At 33.2% G+C, this 26,000-nt stretch overlaps 2 protein-coding genes across 2 annotated transcripts in view; one reads left to right on the forward strand and one right to left on the reverse strand.

Annotated features, from left to right (window-relative positions):
- Positions 1–799: 799 nt before the first annotated feature.
- On the reverse strand, positions 800–13,052 carry LOC137616668 (rhodanese domain-containing protein CG4456-like). Its single transcript, XM_068346607.1, has 4 exons — positions 12,898–13,052; positions 8,343–8,456; positions 3,515–3,677; positions 800–1,358 (listed from the first exon to the last, which is right to left on the reverse strand). Exons 1-4 carry the CDS (start codon positions 12,905–12,907, stop codon positions 1,292–1,294), a joined length of 354 nt encoding a protein of 117 aa, XP_068202708.1. The 5' UTR covers positions 12,908–13,052; the 3' UTR covers positions 800–1,291.
- Positions 12,844–26,000, forward strand: part of Ccdc85 (coiled-coil domain-containing protein 85) — an 84,418-nt gene continuing 71,261 nt past the window's right edge. Inside the window, exon 1 of the mRNA XM_068346603.1 lies at positions 12,844–12,865. The gene's annotated coding sequence lies outside the window, so the exon portion shown is untranslated. The remainder of the gene's footprint in view (positions 12,866–26,000) is intronic.

Consider the following 26,000-nt stretch of genomic DNA (forward strand, 5'->3'; position numbering starts at 1 on the left):
GGGCAGGTACACAGAATTCCAAACTTCTTGGGACACAAAAAAGTTGTTCAATTGTCATTAATTGTTTTCTCTCCTTTTTTTTTCTTCTATGTTTCTTTCTTTCCATATTTCAAGATACCAAACATATTTCAAAACAAGCTTTTATGAAAGATCACATAAAAAATCCCAAACTGATTTGGCTCAATAGTTTATATATGAAAGTTGTTTTAATGCTATTACTGTTCTTTAAATATTTTATTTTATTTGTTCATTGCCCCTCGTATAGTTTATTCAATTCCTTATTTCCTGTCCTTACTGGGCTGTATTTCCCTGTTGGAGCCCTTGGGCTTATAGCATCCTGCTTTTCCAACTAGGATTGTAGATTAGTTAGTAGTAGTAGTGGTAATAATAATAATAATAATAATAATAAAAATAATAATAATGGAGCCCTTGGGCTTATTGCATCCTTCTTTTCCAACTAGGATCGTAGCTTGGCTAGTAATAATAATAATAATTATTATTATTATTATAATAAAAATAATAAAATATTGTAAATAACAATAATAATAAAATATTGTAGTTTAATTTTCTTGTTCAAGATGACAATAAGTTTTTTTTTTTCTCAAGGATGGCATAAATAATGTAAAACATTTATGTATCAGAAATCATGAGGATAACAAATAAAGATCTCTTTGATATCTGAAAGTCACTAGGTTTCAGGACATTACAAATATCTTATTGAAGCCTGATCTATCCTCGAAGATATAAGCAATGGCCTTTAATAAAAAATATATTTAAGGAATTATAAAATCATGAAATATCAGATCTAAAACATTTATTGTAATATTGCAATAACAGGAATGTGGACAATAACAGTTAAACTATGTTATTCAACAAACATTATTTGGGCTTCATACTAGTTTTCCTAAATGTGTTAAAATGAAGAAAAAACCACATAAAATTGGGGTTAAGAGACTACATAGTCTTAAAATCAATTCATGTTCTTTGCTTTAAAAATTTTGCAATCTATGAGAGAATTCTAAACTTTGATAAGATCTTTTTATTTTCTTACCAATTTTTTACTAATCTAGAAGTGAAAGAATAACATCAATTGCCTAAACTGATTCTATTTATTCAACAAATGATTTTTCATTGCCAAAAATTTACAAAAAAAAAGAAAAACTTTTCTTAAATAAGAAAAGAATAAAATACAGTCTGTTATTATTCTTATAAAACATCATAAACACATGGCCTCTATAGAGGGGAAATGGACTTTTGCAGCAAAAGGTTTTCCTATTAGGCCCTTTTACCTTCAAGGCTTTCCCTTGGCGATCTCTCCTCCCTTGGCCTTCCAGTCTTCGAAGGACCCAGCGTACACCCTGACGAAGGAAATGGCACATTATGTCTATCATCGCTACTCAAAAGGAGTCTATAAAACCAATACAAAGAAAAATATCAAATGTAAGTAAGTTACAATTGAAAAGGAAGCTTTGAAAAACTAGCAAAGCTAAGGAAACTGTGTGGAGTCAATGAAAGGCAGGGCACTTGGACCCAAGTGTCATATATAGGTTATCTCCCTTATATGATAAGGAGCAAGTGTCTGGTTATATATATATATATATATATATATATATATATATATATATATATATATATATATATATATATATATATACATATATGTATATATATATATATATAAATACTGTATACATGTACATAAATACATACATACATATATAATATATATAGTATATATATGCATTATATATAATATATATATATACTGTATATATATAGTATATATATGCATTATATTATATATATATGTATATATATTTATATATATATATATATATATATATATACAGTATATATATATATATATATATATATATATATATATATATATATATATATATATATATATATATATATATAATTTTTTTTTTTTTAAGTCATGCTCACCTCTCCACGTCCCTCGGTTAGGGGGTGAGAAGGCGTAGTCACACCCTGGTGATAGAGGCATGCGTGTGCATACTCATCTAAATATTTAGCCATCAGTTTTGGTGGGTCGCATACACTAGTGAACTAATAAGTAAGATTGATAGAGAATGGTAAAACCTGTAGTAGTAATGGATCTGGTGTCTATATTCTAAAAATCGAGTGCTTACTAACTTGCAGGAAGCCGCAAGTGATTGATACAAGCAAAAATACAGTAAATTGGGAAAAAATCATTATTCTAATGATTACCAAATGACCGTGGGTAACCATGAGGACAACTGAATGAAAATAAAGATAAAATAATTTTAAACAGAACTTCCCTTTGTCAATAATTTGTCAGCAACCTCCACTCTTAAGGAGAAAGACATGTACAGTAGAAGGCAATATCAAATAGCAACATTTACTTGGGTTACAGAACTATCACCCAATGCAGGAAAGCAGAGGTAATTGCTTAGTTTGAAAAATAAATAACATTTTAGAAAATACACTATGGTACTGTAAATAATATTAGTTAAATTACTACGTTACCTACTGCACTGTAATTGTTCAGTGGCTACTTTCCTCTTGGTAAGGGTAGAAGAGACTCTTTAGTTATGGTAAGCCTCTCTTACCTCTCTTCTAGGAGTAGGACACTCCAAAATCAAACAATTGTTCTCTAGTCTTGGGTGGTGCCATAGCCTCTGTACCATGGTCTTCCACTGTCTTGGGGGTAGAGTTCTCTTGCTTGAGGGTACACTCAGGCACACTATTCTATCTTATTTCTCTTCCTCTTATTTTATTAGATTTTATAGTTTACATATGAAATATTCATTTTAATGCTGTTACTGTTCTGAAAATATTTTATATTAATTGTTAATTCTCTTATTTCCTTGTTTCCTTTCCTCACTGGGGTATTTTCCCTGTTGGAGCCCCTGGCCTTATAGCATCCTGCTTTACCAACTAAGGTTGTAGCTCAGCAAGTAATAATATTCATAATAATAATAACATCTCTCATTGAGCTTACACTGTATTAGCCTTATACACACTCGTTTGGATCCCTGCATATTAAATTTTGGATTAGCCTTATACAGTACACACACTGGGGTTACATTAAGAATTTGAACACCATTATTTCCTTCCATGATTCTAATATAGATAAAACCTAATCTGAGTTATGTTATACAGTAAGAAAAGCTTCAAATAATATTTTTGGTAATAGTAAATATCCTGAAAAGCAAACATCTTTGAATCTACCTGGCAAATAACATCAAAAGCCAGTACTGTTCCAATTTGATCATTGGTGGTAAATCATTGAAAAGTTGAAATTCAGTTATAATTACTATTTCTCACCTGTGTGCACCACACTGATGTCTTACCATCCCAGGTAATTTCTACATTCTCTTATGATCAGGGGTGCAGTTTCTTGTAGGGATTTAAATTCACAGACAGGTCTTTGATTACAGCAAAGACATCAGATTATTAAACTTTGACATCACAACAACAGAGAACTTTTAAGCAATCAACCTACAAATACATTCAGAAAGTAGCTTACCTCACGGTCACACCAGTCCCAGATATCAAGTCAGCAGCTTTCCTGGCTCTTCCTCCTTTCATGCAGTGCGTGACGACTGCATCGCCTTCTTTCGGTTTCTCAAAGCCGTACTTAGCAGAGAACCCTTCCTTGTCAAGCTTCAGAGCTTCTTCCAGTTCAGGCACTAAAAAATGTCAGAAAATAATTAAATACAAGCTTTGTAAGGTATTGAAGTGATCACGAATGCAAATTCCTAATAAAAGTAAATAAAAAAAATCAAAGGTGTATTTCACAGTGTTTCCCAGTGCCTTTTCTTTAAGACTGAGGGCCTTGATGATCTTTTGCATTATAATTAGTTACCAATAAAAAATACAAGGATAAAAACCAAAATTTTTTAATTTAGCAGCGTAATGTGGTTTAAAATTCTTGAATTTTCTTTTAATGGCATTACCACTTTAATCACTAATCCCTGATTAGGTCTGATTTGTTTTACCAACTTAGATGGATCAAACTGCCAAAAGACTTTTCAATCTTGCATATAAATTTCTTCTCGGAATTCAGTTAAACTGCCTTATAGTGAACCAAATTTTCGCCAATTCTTCTAGAGCAAGTCCCTTGGGCAAGTCTCTCAGAAAACCGATGTCTTTTGTATCCTCTGAATACTATTGTCTTCAGCCTCCTTTTAAAGTATAGTACAGTGGAACCTCTACACACGAACGTATCTACATCCGAATTTTCCAACATCCGAAGTAAAATACGAGCAAATTTTTGACTCTACACCCGAATTTTATTTCGACACACGAAGTAGCAATTTTCGTCGTACCGGTTGTATCCGAATTTTTCGACACGCGAAGTACAATTCGAACACGTTCCTACTCTACACCCGAATTTTTTTTTCGACACCCGAAGTAAACAATACTCATATGCGTAGTCGGTGCTCATAGCGCCTGATGTGTTTTTTATTTCCGCCAATAGAAGGCAGCACTTCAACCTCGGAGGGACCCTCAATTAGCGTGGCTTGGGTTAGTCCTCTGTTCTCGTTGGCTTTATGTGGTTGTGCCCTGTGCGTTCTGCTATTAATTGTGTTTTAATCGTGATTTTTTACATTCATCCTTTTACGGTATTTTACGAAAATCATGGGTCCTAAAAGGCTTAGTTTCGCAAGTGGTAGTGGTAGTGGTGAGAAAAGGAATAAGGGAATGCTTTCTTTAGAAGTAAAGCAAGGAATTATTGAAAAGCATGAGCGTGGCGTCCGTATGAGTGAACTTGCAATAAGTTCCGCGCAAATAAAAGAGGTGTTAGGAAAATATCAAGACGTGGTCGACTTCATCGACAAATACCATCCAAAGAAATTGCAGGTTTGTCGTGTAGCTGCGCAGTTTGATGATGTTTCCCTAACTTATTTTCGAAACATTCTGAAAAGCTGTACCAAGCAACTTTCTATCGATAGCTTCTTTAAAAAAACTACGAAGCGAACTCGTGATGAAGAGGAAGGAAGTGGTTCAAAGAAAACAGCAAAGAGTGAAGAGAAAAAAATTCAATCAATTTTAAGTGTAGAGAGTGAAAGTGATTAAAATTAATCATCAAAAAGAAAAAAAGAAAATGTAAAAAAAAAATATAAATTATAAAAAAAAAAAAAGTTAAGTTATGTTAAAGTTCACTTAGTGTAAGTTAGAATAAGTTACGGTAGTGTACGTTTATCGTAGTTAACCTCTCTACCTCCTCGCCGCCCGTCCGTCTCTTCTCTGCGTAGCAAGACTAACAACACCTGCGCTGGAGTTTCTAAGGTAAAGTGACGCTAAAAACCCGTTTCTTATTTATCATTTTTTGCTAATTCTTCTTATTTACATGTCTATTCTTCTTATTTACATGTCTATTATCTAATTTAGTGTTCATTATTCTCATGGGAAAATTATGTGTAGTAGTTTATTAAGAAGTTATCATAGGTTTTTGGGCTCAACCACGGATTAATCCTATTTCAATGTATTCTTATGGGAAAATTCGTTTCGACAACCAAAACATTTTCTACATCCGAAGTTGGTTCTGGAACGGATTAAATTCGTATGTAGAGGTTCCACTGTATCTTATATGCCTCTTTCCCACTTGCCTCTATTCATCTAATTCTTCCCATAGAACTGAAAGCTGCTGGATGTCAACATAGCATAGGCATTGCTCACTAATTCCAAATGGATGGCCCACTTCTTGCATTTATAAAACTGATTGCAGATTATGTGCACGAGGGAACAACCTCAGCAAGCTTCTTTTCTCAAGGTTAAAGTTCCTTTCGTTTTGACTTGTCCTTGGCTGGTTAATGGACCAGGACCTCTTCTCCTCCTGCTAAGCAAACAGATTCTAAACCAACTAGAACTGACATTTTTTTTTACCAAAGTGGAGGTTGCTTTGCACCAATTAGAAACCAAGTCAGTACCCAGAGGAAGTCTTCTACAACTGAAAATTATAGTAAAAATTTCTTGACAACTTATAAAGGACAGATCTTTGCCACTCTTATCGAAGAACACTGGATCACTGATACCTCATAAAACAAGATTTCATTTATTAGCCAATCGAGTACTCCTGCTACAATTCCTCTACCCCTTCTAAGCCTATAATGTTTCTTGAGGAAAGACACAGCATCCAGCCTAGAACCTTTCCTGGCTTTTACCTTGTAACTCTTATGTTGCCCCAAATCACTACATGTTTTTTTTTTTTTTTCACAAGGAGCACTTAGAACACTCCCTGATGCTGCAACACAGTGATCACTATCTGGGGAACACTGTTGGATGCAGGTGATCCTGCCAAAGAAAATTTTCTACTATCGGGCATCCAGGTAGGGCTAAACTTAGTCTGAAATAGTTAACTCCATTGTGAGGCAGAGAAACTACCATGAAGAGTTACGCTCTAAGCTTATACTCTTCATAATCAGAAGAGCAAGAACAACACTCCAAAAGAGAGGGAGCTGGTTACTGCCACTCCTCCACAACAGCACACAACATATGGGGTTTCGAAGGTTATATCTTCAAAGGATCAAATAATATAATTATAGAACAAGAAAATATCCAAGAGTCGAGGAAAGACTGCAATGGTGCGTCTGAATCCGTTATAGCTGGCCAAAGACGAAAGCGGATATTTTGTCACAGGTGGATGAGTGGGGCATCCCCTTGCACTATCTGCCATTGATCAACTACCTTGTTAACAAATAACAATTAAGCAGCCACTCCAGTGCTACTGAAGACACATACCTATTATAGAGGACAAAAGGTTTGCAAATTTCAGTTTCAGCTGAATACAAACAAATCCTGTGAATTAGTATCTCTGAGGAAGTGAAGACCAGAACGTAATACATGTGTAGTTTGGGTAATTATATATACTTGGACTTCTAGCCAAACTAGAATTTGCTATAGGAATTGGACGACTGCCGTCCATTTTCACGTATTTCTCTGTGTGAATGAGGGTAACTGGGCCAAACTAACTTAATATCGACTAAATGTGAATACTGATTTTGTCCAAGTCCATTATTTACCAGTGAAAGACTTACAATAAGTTTTGTGCATCTGTTCTTAGTGATCGCTTGTGGGAGCTTTTCAGTCTTTTATATGATGTAATCATTAGCTGCAATTTTAAACCAATTAAGAAATTCCGAGTATTTATGCACAACTTTAAGATCATGTATGACAACAGCTACTCTCCCAACTCCAATTCAGTTTCATCCCTTGAGACTTTCATAGTAATTTATTGAAATTCCATCTACTTTGGTATAAGATTATATTCATAACAGAGTCTCTTCATTATATAGTAGTTACCCATCTGAAAGTTCATAATATCAAGGAAATAATAACCCACATGATTGGCCTGTGCAACACATTCATACATGCTTGCCAATAATGTTTGATTCCAGGCGAGGCGAGCAACGGCTGAGTAAAGACCAACTGAGGGACTTTACGGTATATAAATTATAAGTGGTTATATAATACTAACAGTTTCATGTCAAATACAGTAACCATATATTTTTCCCAAGGGCGTATATCGTGTTTTCATACATATCAGACCATTACCAATGGTGAAAAACAGTTGTTTATGGCAAATACTACCTAAAAATTCCGGTTTCACACCGAGATATCCCATGACTGTGTTGATATGGGAAATCTGAAACCAGTGTTTTGCACCATAGTTATCATAAATAAAACACACAAACAGTTGAAAAAATATGCGGTTCACGTATTTTAGCTATAAATCAAAGTAACCTACAATTACCATAAATTATTGTAATTTTCATCATTACTCAACTTGGGTTGTAACGTCCCTGACTGGTGATTGTCAGACTGGGGTTCGAGTCCCACTAAAACTCGTTAGTTCCTTTGGTCGCTGCAACCTCATCATCCTTATGAGCTAAGGATGGGGGGGGGGAGCCAATAGGTCTATCTCCGCAGCCATTGCCTGGCCCTCCTTGGTCCTAGCTTGGGTGGATAGGGGGGTTTGGGCACTGATCATATGTATATATGGTCAGTCTCTAAGGCATTGTTCTGCTTGATAGGGCAATGTCACTGTCCCTTGCCTTTGCCATTCATGAGCGACCTTTGAACTTTACGGATAAATAACTTAAGTCAATTCTTTTTAGTGAGGCAGATTTGCACAGACTCGCAGGGGTGCCATTTTAGCTCGGAAAACTTTCCCGCTCGCTGATTGGTTGGACAAGCTAATTCTAACCAATCAGATAGCAGGAAGCTTTTCCGAGCTAAAAGGGCACCGCTGCGAGTCAGTGCAAATGCGCTTCATTAAAAAAAATGAGTATACTAGTTCTGAATTTGCTAATTTGAAAATCACGAAGTGGTCAAAATGAAAAAGAAATTACGTGGAATGTTGTGTGCTCCTGGGATGTGTCCTTCGCTCTCCAACTCTCCAGGATTCCTGACGTCGATGATCTTGAAGGAGTCCTTCTTTCCTGAGAGTTCCTCGTAAGTGATATCTGCAAGAACGGAAAAATATTAATGAAAATGAAAATATTAACAAAATGCTGTAAATAACTAACCTTTCTGTTATTTAGTAGATATATTATTAAACTACCAAGATGCTAGAAGCCTAAGGGCTCCATAAGGGAGAAATTATTATTATTATCATTATTAGTTAAGCTACAACGATAAACCTATTCCCTCCACTAAAGATACCTCAAGATTAAATACACGAGAGAGAGAGAGAGAGAGAGAGAGAGAGAGAGAGAGAGAGAGAGAGAGAGAGAGAGAGAGAGACTATGACTGGTTATGTTCTTGACTCGGTTTAAAAAATCAGAATTCTGGTCAAAACTTTTACCAGGAGCCAGAAAGTAAAGCCTAAAGTCGAGTCATTTTTAGTATGATTCAGATGATTCGAATTTCTAGAAGTTGAGTTTTATGGTAATAGATGGTGCACGTTTCACTTACGGTTAGAATCTGCTTTATGAATAACAAAAGATAATGAAAGAACACCTGATCCTAGAGCTTAAACATGAATTATTCACGCAGCATATACACAGTACACATCATTGCATTATCAATGCATGGTGCATATCGTGGAGTAGCACACAACTATTGCACTGTAATTATTCACTGACTACTTTCCTCTTTCTACCATCACAGGTAGTAGGTTGGCCAGGGCACCAGCCACTCATTGAGATACTACCGCTAGAGAGTTATGGGAGTCATTTGACTGGCCAGACAGTACTACATTTGATCCTTCTCTCTGATTACGGTTTACATTCCCTTTACCTACACACACATGCTGAATGGTCTGTAATATTCTTAAGACATTCTCCTCTGTCCTCATGCACCTGACAACACTGAGGTAACCAAACAATTCTTCTTCACTCAAGGGGTTAACTACTGCACTGTAATTGTTCAGTGGCTACTTTCCTTTTGGTAAGGGTAGAAGAGACTTTAGTTATGGTAAACAGCTCTTCTAGAAGGAGACTCCAAAATCAAACCTTTGTTCTCTATTCTTGGGTAGTGCCATAGCCTCTGTACAAAGGTCTTCCACTGTCTTGGGGTAGAGTTTTCTTGCTGGAGGGTACACTCAGGCACACTATTCTATCTTGATCTTCTTCCTATTGTTATTTTGAAGTTTTTATTGTATATATCCAGCACCCTGCTTTTGCAACTAGGGTTGTGGCTTGGCAAATACTACTACTACTACTACTACTACTACTACTACTACTACTACTACTACTACTACTAATGATAATAATAATAGTAATAATGGTACATATCGTGCGGTAGGCTTACGTCCTTTGCTTTAATAACTTTGCTTGTGAGGTGTGAAGAGTGGCTTCACCTAATCATTATTATTATTATTATTATTATTATTATTATTATTATTATTATTATTATTATTATTATTATTACTTGCTAAGCTATAACCCTAGTTGGAAAGGCCGGATGCTATAACCCCAATTGTTCCAACAAGGAAAACTAGCCCCGTGAGGAAAGGAAATAATGAAAACCTACAAGAGAAGTTTAAGAACAATAATAACATTAAAATAAATCTTTCATAACTCGAAATATTTTCTTACCAATTTCCAAACACATCATAAAACTGCATACTTTGTGTTTCATAAACAAGCTAGTGAAATTCAATGATTTTTAAAAGAAAAGCTACATACACTAAATTACGAATATCGAAAACTTTAATAGATAAATCCTTAATACGTTATGTCAAAAACAAGCTCAGAACATATTACCATAATTAAAAAAAAAAAACTTTTCCCCCCTAAAAAACTAAACAAAGTATTGGTTTATTTCATTAAGAAAAAAAAATAATCTCCGACATTGTCTTCTTTTACCAAAAACAAACAATAATAATAAAGCATTGGTTACTTCCTTAAATAAATAAAAAAAATAAAAAAAAGTTTCCAACAATTTTTGCTTACTCATGGTGACGAAGTCTACTCCGTCTGGTAATTTAAGACAAGGCAAACGCCATTTTTTTCAAACCAGTTTAAACCCTTTCTTCATTTGGACTACCAAACTTTAACCTATTGATCTAACACTGAATATTATACAATATACGTTGTAGCACATAAATATTAACTATCTGCAATAGCTATACCTCTATAAAATAGTTATTTTCTTATTCAAATCAGTTTAAACCATTTCTTCATTTGGACCACTAAACTATAACCCATTGAGCTAACTGTAGAATATTATACAATATACACTGTAGACTATAATTGTTAATCGTCTGCAATAGCTATAGCTATATAAAATAGTTATTAATCATAATTACCTTGAATCGACTTTGAAAAACTGGAGAAATCTCTACCATATAATAATTGGATTTGAAATTGATCATTCAAGGTTGCCAACAAAATCATACTATCGTTTTAGAAAGCTGTAAATATAAAGAAGTTTGCCGAATAATGACAGCCTATATTTCTTAACGTTTTAGGATGATAATTTAATCTTCATGGATATAACTGTCTACACTACCTAAAATGGCTAAGTCTTGTCCATTATAACAATTAGGAATAAAAACAACTTGAAACGTGTTAATTTCTATTATTCATGAACTCACTTTTAAATGAACACTTTAAAAATTAGTATCGTGGTAAGAAGAAGGATTGTTTAAATACCTTGACTTCGGAAAGAATTACCACGTATTTATACTTAAAAAGCTGTAGGTCTATATATAAAAACTTACTCTAATCTTAAGAAAATGCAAATTGAAAATTTGTTCGTCTATCCATGGTTTAAAGACCGACATTTAAACCCAAAACATTCAAATTGAAAATTTGTTCGTCTATCCATGGTTTAAAGACCGATATTTAAACCAAAAACATTCAAATTGAAAATGTGTTCGTCTAACCATGGTTTAAAGACCGACATTTAAACCAAACACATTCAAATTGAAAATTTGTTCGTCTATCCATAGTTTAAAGACCGACATTAAAACCAAAAACATTCAAATTGAAAATTTGTTCGTCTTTCCATGGTTTAAAGACCGACATTTAAACCCAAAACATTCAAATTGAAAATTTGTTCGTCTATCCATGGTTTAAAGACCGATATTTAAACAAAAAACATTCAAATTGAAAATTTGTCCGTCTATCCCTGGTTTAAAGACCGACATTTAAACCAAAAACATTCAAATTGAAAATGTGTTCGTCTGTCCATGATTTAAAGACCGACCCTTAAACCAAAAACATTCAAATTGAAAATGGTGTTACGACTACCCATGGTTTAAAGAATGTCACATAAACTAAAGGATGGCAATAAATGCTTGATACTGAGAGCACGTAACTTTTGCATAGTCATGGTGACCAACCACTGGATATGCCTTAAGGCAATACGCCAGGTGCATACCGATCCAACCCGCGCCCACCACAATTTGGGCCGAGAGGACCAGTCTTACTAGCCGTCTACAAGCACCGGTGTTTCTGGCTGATTGTAAATTTTCTCGTATTAAGAAGTATACATTTAAAATACTTACATTTTATAATACTGCATTTGCATCTTAACTTACAAATGGTTCAATTTAGTGTATATGGTATCTGTAGATGTCGCTGGTAAAATTTACTAGTTTACAAGTACAGGTAATAGATATTAATCTAATATATATATATATATATATATATATATATATATATATATATATATATATATATATATATATATATATATATATATATATATATATATATATATATACATACATTATATATATATATATATATATATATATATATATATATATATATATATATATATATATATATATATATATATATATATATATATATATATATATATATATACAACCAATAAACACAGGCTATCACCTACATTTGTGAATAAGCACATATTAATTCATATTTTACCAACAAGGTACTGTAGTTCCCACAGAAAAAAGAAAAAAAAAGCCATAATCATCCACAATTTACGTAGAAATTCTTGTCGAGTATTATTAGAAGTTTCATATACTTATAAAACAAATAGGAAAAAACTTGTTATAGCCATCAAATTAATTTTTACTTTCTAAATGACAGTAAGATATTATACCTCTTATAAATGCAGATACTTATATTATCGTTCATTTGATGTAACGTTCTGTCCGTGAGGTTTTGAGCTATGGCGGCTTGTTTCTAAACTGGATCTTTTCTCTTCCAATAAATTTCGTTTTATCTACTAAATTAAATATCTGAATCGTTCCTTGCTTTATAAAATTCATTAACAACCAATTATCATTACAAATGATTAAAAAAATGTAAATAAAATGTCGGTATAAATAACATATTTCTTAACGAAACGTAATATCACGTAGAGACAAATCCCCAAACACACGAGATCGAACCTAGCAATCATCCCCGCCCTACGCAATGTGAAGCTGCCTCTACACACATATCTACTTGTAAGTACATATCTAACTATCTTAAAACTTACCTCCAGACATGATAGCTGTGTCGATGAGTCTCCTGTGACGATGAATTCCGTGTGTCGATTATGCTTTGAGTTTGAGTTCGAAGTGATTTCCTGTTACGAGTGCGAAGCGAATCCTATCTCAAGCCAGGTTGCCAGGTTAGCCTTTTTTCAGGCCAAAAAACCTCAAAATTGGCTTTTTTTAATTGGTTGGCCTTTAATAATGTCATGAAAAAAGACGGACCTTAATTACTATATATTTGGCTTTTTATACTAATTGGTTGGCCTTTTAAAGCTGCGGTTAATTAGAAGTTGGCCTTTTCTCATTTACAAATCCTGGCAACTATGTCTCAAGCAGACACTTGCTCACCTGTTGATGGAGTCCTGAGTTGTCATTAAGGATTTCCGTTTATTTTAATCTTATTTGACGGGTATATTAATTGATTACGTTGAATAATGTTGGTGCTTGTATTCTATGGTATTTATTGCATAAGTTATAATAGAACAATAACAGTAAAAAGTCTTTTATTTCGCAACATTTATAACTTTTTTTTTTCATTATGGTATCTGCAGTTGAGTGTTGCCAATTACTATTTCCGTTAATGTTCAAACTGATAACTTGAATTTTATATTAATTTCGATGATTATTGTTAGTACTTGTATGTTAATGTATTCATTGCATAAATTACATTAGCACAATTACCATCAAAAGCATTCTATTGTGTAACCTTTATAATAAGGTTTTATTCGGGTAAGAAATCTGGTAAATTTGTATTGTATTACAGTGTGTGATTTTCGCACAGAAAATATATGATTTCCTATAGTAAATAACGCGATTTAACCGAATTTGACCTGCATTTCAACCGGAATCAAATATATCAACCAATTCGACTAACTTTAACTGCGTATTTTTTCTATAAGAAAAAGTAGTTGGTTTCCTAGGTTACATTGCCCTGTAATACACTACAATGAAACCAGAAATCTGGAATAAAATAAATTCATTCCAAAATCTCCGGTATTGTAACTAATACTTGGCGAGGTAGAATAAAGGGTATATTTGGTTTCATTGTAATGTATTACAGGGCAATGTAACCTAGGAATTTTCCCTATTAAAAAAAAAAATCAAAGAAATTGGATAATTTTTGAAAATATATGGCTGAAGCAAAGACGATAAGAAGAGTTTACCCTTAATATAAATTCAAAGAAAATGGTATCGAGTGTTGCATGAAAGAAAACCAAATATCTCTCTCTCTCTCTCTCTCTCTCTCTCTCTCTCTCTCTCTCTCTCTCTCTCTCTCTCTCTCTCTCTCTCTCTCTCTCTCTCAATTATATGGTTTTTATACTCTCTCAGTTAATAGTTTCACATTTACGTGAATGTGCAGGTAACATTGTTAATGATACTCAAGAATCGTTATTATCAACATTAACGAAGGTCTCTGATACGATCATGTAATTGTTTTGTTTTAATTCTGATGAATATCGTTCATTGTTAATATACTTAGGCTACTCCTCTTACTGTTTTTCTATGTATTGTTATTCTGTTTGTGTTTTGTATTTCATTTGCACAGCTTATCACATAGAAGGTTATTTTGCAAGTTTATAATCACGTGGGCCAGGATTTGTAATGCATGCCAGTTATTATTATTATTATTATTATTATTATTATTATTATTATTATTATTATTATTATTATTATTATTATTATAACCTACGTCAAGGAGGGTATATTTTCGAGTCGGTTTATTTATTTGTGTGTGGGGGGGGGGGACAGGATTACGTCAAAACTACTCAACAGATTTTGACAAAATTTTGACCACAGATAGCTTTTAGGTCATGGACGACCCCATTAAATTTTGTAGGTGGCCCAGATCCGGATTCTAGATCCGAATTATAGTGAATTTAAGGAATTGCATAACTTATGATTTGGAATGGAAGATATTAGTTGAAAATACGGACCACGGATACTAAGGATGTCAAAAATTTTGATTATGTAAATATTTTAATCTGATGGCTATAAAGCAATTCAAATTTGAGCATTGATAAAAGAGAAATATTTCGCTCAAGAAGAAACTGAAGACTTTCATGTTAAGTGCTTCGATATTGTGGATTTGAGAATAATTAACGCCAGTTATTATTATTATTATTATTATTATTATTATTATTATTATTATTATTATTATTATTATTATTATTAGTTGCCAAGCCACAACCCTAGCTGGAAAAGCAGAATGCTACAAGTCCAGGGCCCCAACAGGGAAAATAGCCCAGTGAGGAAAGGAAATAAGGAAAAATAGAATATTTTAAAAACAGCAACAACATTAAAATAAATATTTCCTATATAAACTATAAAAACTTGAACAAAACAAGAGGAAGAAAAATTAGATATAATGGTGTGCCCAAGTGTAACCTCAAGCAATATACAAAATACCCTAGAATGTATACGATAAACTGATTCTATAGGTTCTGTAGACAGTAGGGTTCCCCTGTAGAACAAGGAAAGCAGCCCTTAAAGAAAAGGAAATTGAAGTCATAATTTGAATATTTAATGTATGTTACTTTTTACATTTTTCAAATTCATGATTAGTAAGTGATATATAGAATTAAATACTACAGGATTTAGTTGAATTTCTTTTTATCATATTTAAAAGTAAACCTGCTACATATACAGTATACAGGTATCAGTTTTAACAAGAAAGAAGATCTTATTACAAAAGTATATACAAACACATATGAATATGCATTTTTTCTCATGCTTTTAGGTTGCACTTTTTATTGAAAGAAATGTGTTTACATTTTCAAGGGTATTATTTACATTACATATATGTGTTTATGAGTGTACATTTATAGATGAAAATATGTACACTAGTGTAAGCGACTCGTCAAAAATGACGGCTAAATAGTTAGCCGACGCGGTAACGTCCCTGACTGGTATATGCCCGACTGGGGTTCATGCCCGGCTCAAATTCGTTAGTTCATTTGGTTGCTACAACATAACCATCCTTGCGAGCTAATGAGGGGGTTTGGGGGAGTCTATAGGTCTATCTGCTGAGTCATCAGCAGCCATTGCCTGGCACTCCTTTGTCCTAGGTAGGGTGGAGATGGCGCTTGGGCGCTGATCATAAGTATATATGATAAGTCTCTATGGCATTGTCCTGCTCGATATGGCAATGTCACTATCCCTTGCCTCTGCCATTTATGAGCGGCCTTTAAACGCGTAGATTCAACCCTCCCCACCCATCCGAGTGCACCTCTCAGGGTACCCCCTCTCCCCAGGGTATGACTATCTCCTCTCTACCAGAGTGACGGGGAGAGGCCATTTAGTCATTATTATTATTATTATTATTATTATTATTATTATTACTACTAGCAAAGTCACAACCATAGTTGGAAAAGCAAGATGCTATAAGCTTAAGGGCTCCAATAGGGATAAATAGCCCAGTGAGGAAAGGAAATAAGGAAATAAATAAACGATGAGAAAAAATTAACAATAAATTATTCTAAAAACAGTAACAACATCAAATTTTAGCTAGATCTCTATTAAGGGATTCAGCAACCCAAGATCTACATTCAGGTGATGGAATTGATGCAAAGAGAGTAGCATCATCTGCATATGCAACAAGCTTGTTTTCTAGGCCAAACCACATGTCATGTGTATATAGTATGAAAAGTAATGGGCCAAGAACACTACCCTGTGGAACACCATATATCACATTCCTCTTCTAACTATGGTGCCCGTCAACAACAACTCTTTGAGATATATTACTTAGAAATAATACTAAGAAACGACCCACCCACTCCCAACTGTTTGACTTTGAAAACAAGGGCCTCATGAATAACGGGGAATATATATATATATATATATATATATATATATATATATATATATATATATATATATATATATATATATATATATATATATACACACACTGAATATCCAGCTACGCGGCTGTTTATAGTAAGGGAGATGTGTGTGTGTGTGTGTTTGTGTGTGTGTGTAGAATCAAACACCTGTATATACAGTAGATACATGGATATATGTATATTACTAATATAACACTCTAATTTCTACTTTGGAATAGTACAGACTTTAATTTCATGCCTAATCCCATCTCATATCCTTTCCTCTTGACCCAGCGCAGCCGAAGCTCGTACTCACTGACATATAAGATCGATCCGTAGACCGACCTTTTAACAGAATAGTTAAACACGTCTCAAATAGCGAAGTTAAACATTTGATATATCTCCTCTATATCAATAAGATCAAGTGTCTGACTATATATATTTCATATCAAGTTCAAGGGCGTAGGAAGAGAGTAGTCGTACACTGGTGAGAGGGGTTACCCCGACAGGTACACTCGGAAACCACATTCAACCACAAGTTGCCAAAACAGTGGGTTTCAGTTAGGGAAGGGGGATCATCATCATCTCCTCCCACGCCTATTGACGCAAAGGGCCTCGGTTAGATTTCGCCAGTCGTCTCTACCTTGAGCTTTTAATTCAATACTTCTCCATTTATCATCTACGCGCTTCATAGTCCTCGGCCATGCAGGCCTGGGTCTTCCAACTCTTCTAGTGCCTTGAGGAGCCCAACTGAACGTTTTATGAACTAATCTCTCTTGGGGAGTGTGAAGAGCATGTCCAAACCATCTCCATCTACCCCTCATCATGACCTCATCCACATATGGCACTCGAAAAATCTCTCTTATAGTTTCATTTCTAATTCTGTCCTGCCATTTAACTCCCAATATCCTTCTGAGGGATTTGTTCTCAAATATACTAAATCTATTGGAGATTGTTCCATTGTCATACCATGACTCATGTCCATAGAGTAACACACCTATCTCACCAAACTGATATATAGCCTGATATTTATATGTAATTTCAGGCGATTTGATTTCCAAATTTAACTTAACCTAGCCATTGTCTGATTTGCTTTTTCAACCTTTCACTGAACTCTAATTCTAAAGACCCTGTATTAGAGATCGTAGTTCCTAAATACTTAAATGATTCTACCTCATTAATCCTTTCTCCTTCCAATGATATTTCATCCTCCATTGCATACTCCGTTCTCATCACCTCTGTCTTTCTTCTATTTATCTTCAGCCCAACCTCGTGTGATATTTCAGGGGGATGCTAGGGTTGAATCTGTGCCCGTGTGTGTGTATCTAAATATTTAGCCGTCATTTCGGATGGCCCGGCTACACTAGTATATATATATATATATATATATATATATATATATATATATATATATATATATATATATATATATATATGTACATATCTATTTTAACGTTACTGTTTTTCGAATGATTTATTGTTAATTTGTTTTCATCATTTATTTATTTCCTTTCCTCACTGGGCCATTTTTCCCTATTGGAGCCCTTGGGCTTATAGCATCTTGCTTTTCCTGCTAGGGTAGTAGCTTGGCTAGTATTAATAATATATATAGGAATATATATATATATATATATATATATATATATATATATATATATATATATATATATATATATATACACACACACAAAAGAATCCAATCCATCCAAATTTCTTTATCAATGGGAAAGATGAAATTCTTATACAAGACAATTATCAGAAGTGAAAGATGATGTTGACATTTAGATAAGGCCACGTGTACCAACACTGGGTCTTCCGCTATGTGGTTTGTTGACTGTTCCTCAGTTCCCCCCGGTTCCGTGATCAAACCGAAATTTCGTATGCGATATGTATCGACTATTGCCTTCGAACCGGATGGTACTGGTGTTAGAACCGGTTCAGAGTCCCCGTGAGAGACTGGCTATTGCAAAACCGAGAATCTTCGTTTTTCGCTTACTGGTATTGAGTAGATTTTTCTAGAATTAATTCACCTGGAAAGTGGAATGAATATATATATATATATATATATATATATATATATATATATATATATATATATATATATATATATATATATATATATATATCACAGGGTTGTAGCTTAGCAATTAATAATAATAATAATAATAATAATAATAATAATTATTATTATTATTATTATAATGGGATATAATAAACTTTATTTCCCTGGAAAATGAACAGGGAAGTTCCCCCTTTTTTATTTAATAATTTAAGTGTTTTGTGCTCATAATATACAGGGTGGGGAAAATGTCCATCTGTGTACTTAGCTTATGGGGAAAATGTCCGGTGGGGAAATTGTCCTAGGGAAATATAGAGGTGGGGAAATATGTACCCCGTACGCCGTACCCCTCCTAGAATTACGTACGCAATGGTACAGTCTGGGAAGATTTGAATGCAAAGGATGGTCAGAATTATGTAAAATCTTATGCAATATATATATATATATATATATATATATATATATATATATATATATATATATATATATATATAAAGAACTAGCTGAACGACGGTGCCAAAGATTAATATCTAGATCAGGAATAAAAAACTTAATAGAGCGAAGTTGAAGACCAGACAAGAGAGCAATACTCGAAACAAGGCCAAATTAAATTAGAACATTTCCTCAAGATAGATTTATTACCAAAATTCTTGAAAGAAAATTCTCAATAAACCAATTTCTTTATGTAAATGAAGTAAAAAAAATATACAGAGTGTGTTTCTCAAAAGTAAATTTTATAAACAGCCAACCGATGAGATACTACCGCTAGAGAGTTATTGAGCCCTTTGACTGGTCAGAAAGTACTATATTGAATCCCTCGCTCTGGTTACGGCTTATTTCATCTTTGCTTTCATATACACAGAATAGTCTGGCCCATTCTTTCTTCATACACTTGACAACACTGAAATTTTCAAACAATTCTTCTTCTCTCAAGAGGTTAACTACTGCAATTGTTCAGTGGCTACTTTCCTCTTGGTAAGGGACGAAGAGACTCTTTAGCTATGATAAACAGCTCTTCTAGGAGAAGGACACTCCAAAATCAAACCATTGTTTTCTTGTCTTGGGTAGTGCCATTAGAGTTCTCTTGGTTGAGGGTACACTCGGGCACAGTATTCTATCTTGTTTCTATTCCTCTTGTTAATTTCAAGATTTTATAGTTCATATATGAAATATTAATTTTAATCTTATTGTTCTTAGCTTCTTGTAGTTTTTTTCTCATTTCCTTTTCTCACTGGGCTATTTTCCCTGTTGGAGCCCTTGGGCTTATGGCATCCTGCTTTTCCAACTAGGGTTGTAGCTTAGCAAATAATAAAAATAACAATTATATTCGTATCCAGGTAAAGACACATAACATTGAAGAGATCTGGATGTTGAGGAGCCACAGTCCTTGACCTTCAAGCAATCATACTTTGAGTTTTGTTAGAGTTCAACTTAATGCGTCATAATTTGCACCATTCACTATACATACATACATATATATATATATATATATATATATATATATATATATATATATATATATATATATATATATATATATATAAAGCCATACGCCATTTTGATCTATTTAGGCATGTATAGATACTTTTATTATTATTATTATTATCATTATTATTATTATTATTATTATTATTATTATTACTTGCTAAGCTACAACCCTACTTGGAAAAGCTGGATGGTATAAGCCCTAGGGCTCCAACAAGGAAAATAGCCAAGTGAGGAAAGGAAACAAGGAAACAAATAAACTACAATTGAAGTAAACAACAATTAAAATAAAATATAAGATATAATATCTTGATTAAAAGACGGGGTGACTACGAGGTAAAATTCCATAAAGTTGATAGGCCTACTTATAAAATCAGCTGTTATTGACAGTCGTAAAGCTATTTATCAACTCAGCTGTTATTGACAGTCGTAAAACTATTTATCAAGTCAGCTGTTATCGACAGTCGTAAAACTATTTATCAACTCAGCTGTTATCGACAGTCGTAAAACTATTTATCAAGTCAGCTGTTATCGACAGTCGTAAAACTATTTATCAACTCAGCTGTTATCGACAGTCGTAAAACTATTTACCAAGTCAGCTGTTATCGACTGTCGTAAAACTATTTATCAAATCAGCTGTTATCGACAGTCGTAAAACTATTTACCAAGTCAGCTGTTATCGACTGTCGTAAAACTATTTATCAAATCAGCTGTTATCGACAGACGTAAAACTATTTACCAAGTCAGCTGTTATCGACTGTCGTAAAACTATTTATCAACTCAGCTGTTATCGACAGTCGTAAAACTATTTACCAAGTCAGCTGTTATCGACAGTCGTAAAACTATTTATAAAATCAGCTGTTATCGATAGTCGTTATCCACTTATCCGTTTTTAGCCTCTGCATTCTTTCTCATCGTGCAAGATTATTTTTTTTTTTTTTTATCAAGTGGCTCCTGGGCCAGGTTGAAATTTCGGACACAAACACCACGGGCGCAAAACATCGATCCCCGTAACCGGTTAAAACTGGTAACAGGAGCTGGTTAGGATAACAATGCTCCAATTTTCTCTTTCCATTTGAACGTAGATTTTTCTTGTAGTTTCAATAGGATTTGGAATGCATTATTATTATTGCTCAGAACGTACAAATAATTAAGTACTGTTTTATTACAGACATAATAATATATATATATATATATATATATATATATATATATATATATATATATATATATATATATATATATATATATAGTTTATGTATGAAATATTAATTTTAATGTTGTTATTGTTCTTAATTTGTAGTTTTTTCTTATTTCCTTTCCTCACTGGGCTACTTTTCCCTATTGGCGCCCTTGGGCTTATACCATCTTGCTTTTCCAACTAGGGTTTTAGCTTGGCTAATAATAATAATAATAATAATAATAATAATAATAATAATAATAATAATAATAATAATAGAAATGTTGTCAATATTAGTAACAAACTAAAATCAAACAATGTCTGCGATTTATAAAACTTTTCATTCACACGATTATATATATACACTCACATTCACCACCAACAACAAGTGATCTATATCTATCAATCTATCTATCTTTCTACCTATCAGAATTGGGATACCTTAACGTAGTGAAAGTGTTTGTGTACCGTTATGATCAGCAAAGCTGCACTAGTTAAGGTCACCCATACTAGTTTGGTTTGCTGTTAGCGATCAGTCTAAAGTCTCCCACTATCACCAATCCGCAGTGGCCAGCGTATTGATGGAAATGACCAATCCCCAGACATGACTAAGGACATATCTGAGGTCTTTGTCCTCCAGTGGACTAGAAACGGCTTCATTTGTTGTTATTGTTGTGTATATATATATATATATATATATATATATATATATATATATATATATATATATATATATATATATATATATATTTATATGTATATATACGTGTATATATATGTATATATATACATGCATTATACATATATATATATATATATATATATATATATATATATATATATATATATATACATGCATTATACATATATATATATATATATATATATATATATATATATATACACACATATATATATATGTATATATATATATATATATATATATATATATATATATATATATATATATATATATATATGTATATATATATATGTATTCATAAATACATGTATATGTATACACATATATACATGTATATATATGTGTATAGTGTGTGTGTGTTATACCTACATCTTAATTGACCAGCCCATTACCTTTAATCACCCAGAAATCATTATTAAAATCATTATACGGCCCGTAATAAACAAATAGCATTTAGTGAATCATAACTTACAAAATTATAAAATATCCCTTGTTAACGTCATCAAAGACTACTGATGGACGCAAATCGTCTGCTATTTACTCGGTAGAGTTTTATAATGGATGTATATGACTTGGGCGTGACTGGTAAAAAGCAGCGCAAATGGATTATTAATAGCATGTAAATAGATCACTCTGGAATGAATGATCTGACTATTCAATTATAGTCTAGTTTTGGGCGGATAAGGTTGAGTCCCTCGTTAGGCTGGGAGTAACGTCGAGAGTAGAGGTCCCCTTTTTGTTTCGTTTCATTCGTTGATGTTGGCTACCCCCCAAAATTGGGGGAAATGCCTTGGTATATGTATTATTATTATTATTATTATTATTATTATTATTGTTATTATTATTTCAAGTATTATTATTATCATAATTATTATTATTGTTATTATTATTATTATTATTATTATTATTATTATTATTATTATTACTTGCTAAGTTACACTCCTAGTTGGAAAAGCAAGAGGCTATAAGCCCAACAATTCTGAAATATATTTTAAGAACAGCAACAACATTAAAATAGATCTTTCATATATAAACTAATTTATATAAACATCTAACAAAAGAGGAAGCGAAATAAGATAGAATAGTGTGCCCGAGTGTACCCTCAAGCAAGAGAACTCTAACCCAAGACAGTGGAAGACCTTGGTACAGAGGCTATGGCACTACCCAAGGCTAGAGAACAATGGTTTCATTTTGGAGTGTCCTTCTCCTAGATGAGCTGCTTGCGAAAGCTAAAAGAGTCTCTTCTACCCATACCAAGAGGAAAGTAGCCACTGAGCAATTACATTGCAGTAGTTAACCCCTTGAGCGAAGAAGAGTTGTTTGGTAATCTCAAGTATTCTCAGGTGTATGAGGACAGAGTAGAATGTGGAAAGAATAGGCCAAATTTTTCGGAGTATGTGTACGCAAAGGTAAAATTAGCCCTAACCAGAGAGATTGATCCAATGTAGTACTGTCTTGCCAGTCTAAGGAACCAATAACTCTCTAGCGGTAGTATCACAACGGGTGGCTGGTGCCCTGGCCATTCTACTACTTATAATTTTACAAAATAAGTAAATAATCCATAATTTTCCCATTCAATACCAAAAAAAGTTCCATAGGCCTAATCAACCTTATGGACAATGCGTCCCTGCCTCCCGCAAGTTGTGATTTAGCTCGAAACTTTCACTAAGACGCTTTAATAGAACTTTCTTCTTGGCTTTTCTCGATAGGAAATTTCCATGGATTCTGAAACTTTAGTGATATTTATTTAATAATTTCTACGAAACTTCGGTAGAAATTATATAGGCTAATACAGAGTCGTTTACCATTCGAAAACTTTCATAGACTCTACTCACCAACTATAAATGTTCGTAGAATTGATGAGTTGATTATAAGTCTATGTACTCAAATGCGAACTTTCGCGTAACCTGCAACTTGAAAGTCGAGGTGTAATGACTTTATCAATAAAACAAACTCGCTCGTGAATGCGTGCAAATTCCCCCACCCCCTTCAATGTTAACTTCCACTTTCCCATTAATGATTAAAGTGCGGAAAATATCGTGGCTATGCAGAATCTATTTAGCTTTGCATAAAAAAAGTATATTCTTATTATTATTATTATTATTATTATTATTATTATCCAAGCTACAACCCTAGTTGGAAAAGCAAGATGCCATAAGCCCAAGGGCTCTAACAGGGAAAAATAGCCCAGTGAGGAAAGGAAATAAGGAAATAAATAAATGAAGAGAATAAATTAACAATAAATCACTGTAAAAGAAGTAACAACGTCAAAACACATGTCATATATAAACTATTAACAACATAAAAAACAAATATTTCCTAGTAGGTAGTAGGTGCACCAGCGCACCAGCCACCCGTTGAGATACTACCTCTAGAGAGTTATGAGGTCCTTTTACTGGCCAGATAGTACTACATTTGATCCTTCTCTCTGGTTACGGTTCACTTTCCCTTCCTCTACGCATACATTGAATAGTCTGGCATATTTATTACAGATTCTACTCTGTCCTTATACACCTGACAACACTGAGAATACCAAACAATTCTTCTTTGCTCAGGGGGTCAACTACTGTACTGCAATTGTTCAGTTGGGTACTCTCCTCTTGGTAAGGGTAGAAGAGACTCTTTTAGCTATGATAAGCAGCCCATCTAGGAGAAGGACACCCCATAATCAAACCATTGTTCTCTAGTCTTGGGTAGTGCCATAGCCTCTGTACCATGGTCTTCCACTGTCTTGGGTTAGAGTTCTCTTGCTTGAGGGTACACTCGGGCACACTATTCTATCTTATTTCTCTTCTTGTTTTTTTTTTTTCCTGTTTAAGTTTTTATATTTTATATATGAAATATTTATCTTAATATTGTTACAGTTCTTGAAATATTTTATTCTAATTACTTTTCTTTTAGTCTCCTTATCTTTTCCTCACTGTGCTATTTTCCCTGTTGGAGCCCTCAGGCTCATAGCAGTCTGCTTTTCCAACTAGGGTTGTAGCTTAGCAAGTAATAATAATAATAATAATAATAATAATAATAATAATAATAATAATAATAATAATTCCTAACAGCACTTTTGAAATCTGAGCCATTTTCTAATTCATGTGAAATGGTGTATAAAGTAAATGTAATGTGAGAATTGCCATTGCAATCAATTGGCAATTTTATCTGTGCAATAACTGATTTGAAAATGTAATAAATACGTTTTATAAAGAACATATGAGAATATGTTTTCCAAAAAACAAATTAAATAAGTAAATAAAAAGATAAAACCTAGACAAACTTATGAATAGGAAGTTGTGTGAAAACATAAGCCTATCATTGCGATTACCATCTTGATAACTAAAAACGAAAATTTTGCAATAAATACATTAAATATCCATACCTATCTTTAAACCTTGATAATCTTAAAACTTATATAAAAAATAATTACATTATTTACAAGCAATTGCTTGAATATCACTGATACCAACGCATTACCATAAGAGTTGATTAGTGATTGTTCAGTGGCTACTTTCTTCTTGGCAAGGGAAGAAGAGACCTATAACTGGCAAGCAGCTCTTCTAGGAGAAGTACACCAAAATCAAATCATTATTCTATAGTCTTGGGTAGTGCCATAGCCTCTGTACCATGGTCTTCCAATGTCTTGGGGTAGAGTTCTCTTGCTTGAGGGTACACTCAGGCACAGTAATCTGTCTTATTTCTTTTTCTCTCTCTCTCTCTTTTTTAAATTTATATGTTTTGTATATGAAAGATGTATTTTTATGTTGTTACTGTTTTTTAAATATCTTATTTCAATTGTTCATTACTTCTCTTGTAATCTATTTATTGCCTCACTTCCTTTCCTCGCTGGGCTATTTCTCCCTGTT

This window comes from Palaemon carinicauda, chromosome 22 (assembly GCF_036898095.1).
Source record: "Palaemon carinicauda isolate YSFRI2023 chromosome 22, ASM3689809v2, whole genome shotgun sequence".
NCBI classification, from domain to species: domain Eukaryota; kingdom Metazoa; phylum Arthropoda; class Malacostraca; order Decapoda; family Palaemonidae; genus Palaemon; species Palaemon carinicauda.

Excerpts from the sequence above, each read along its gene's own strand:
- LOC137616668 (XM_068346607.1), bottom strand. Across the intron at positions 3,678-8,342 it reads AGGAGCACACAACATTCCAC|TGCCTGAACTGGAAGAAGCT; the intron begins GTAATTTCTTTT and ends GACATTTTTTAG. Across the intron at positions 1,359-3,514 it reads GGGACTGGTGTGACCGTGAG|GGTGTACGCTGGGTCCTTCG; the intron begins GTAAGCTACTTT and ends TTCCTTCGTCAG.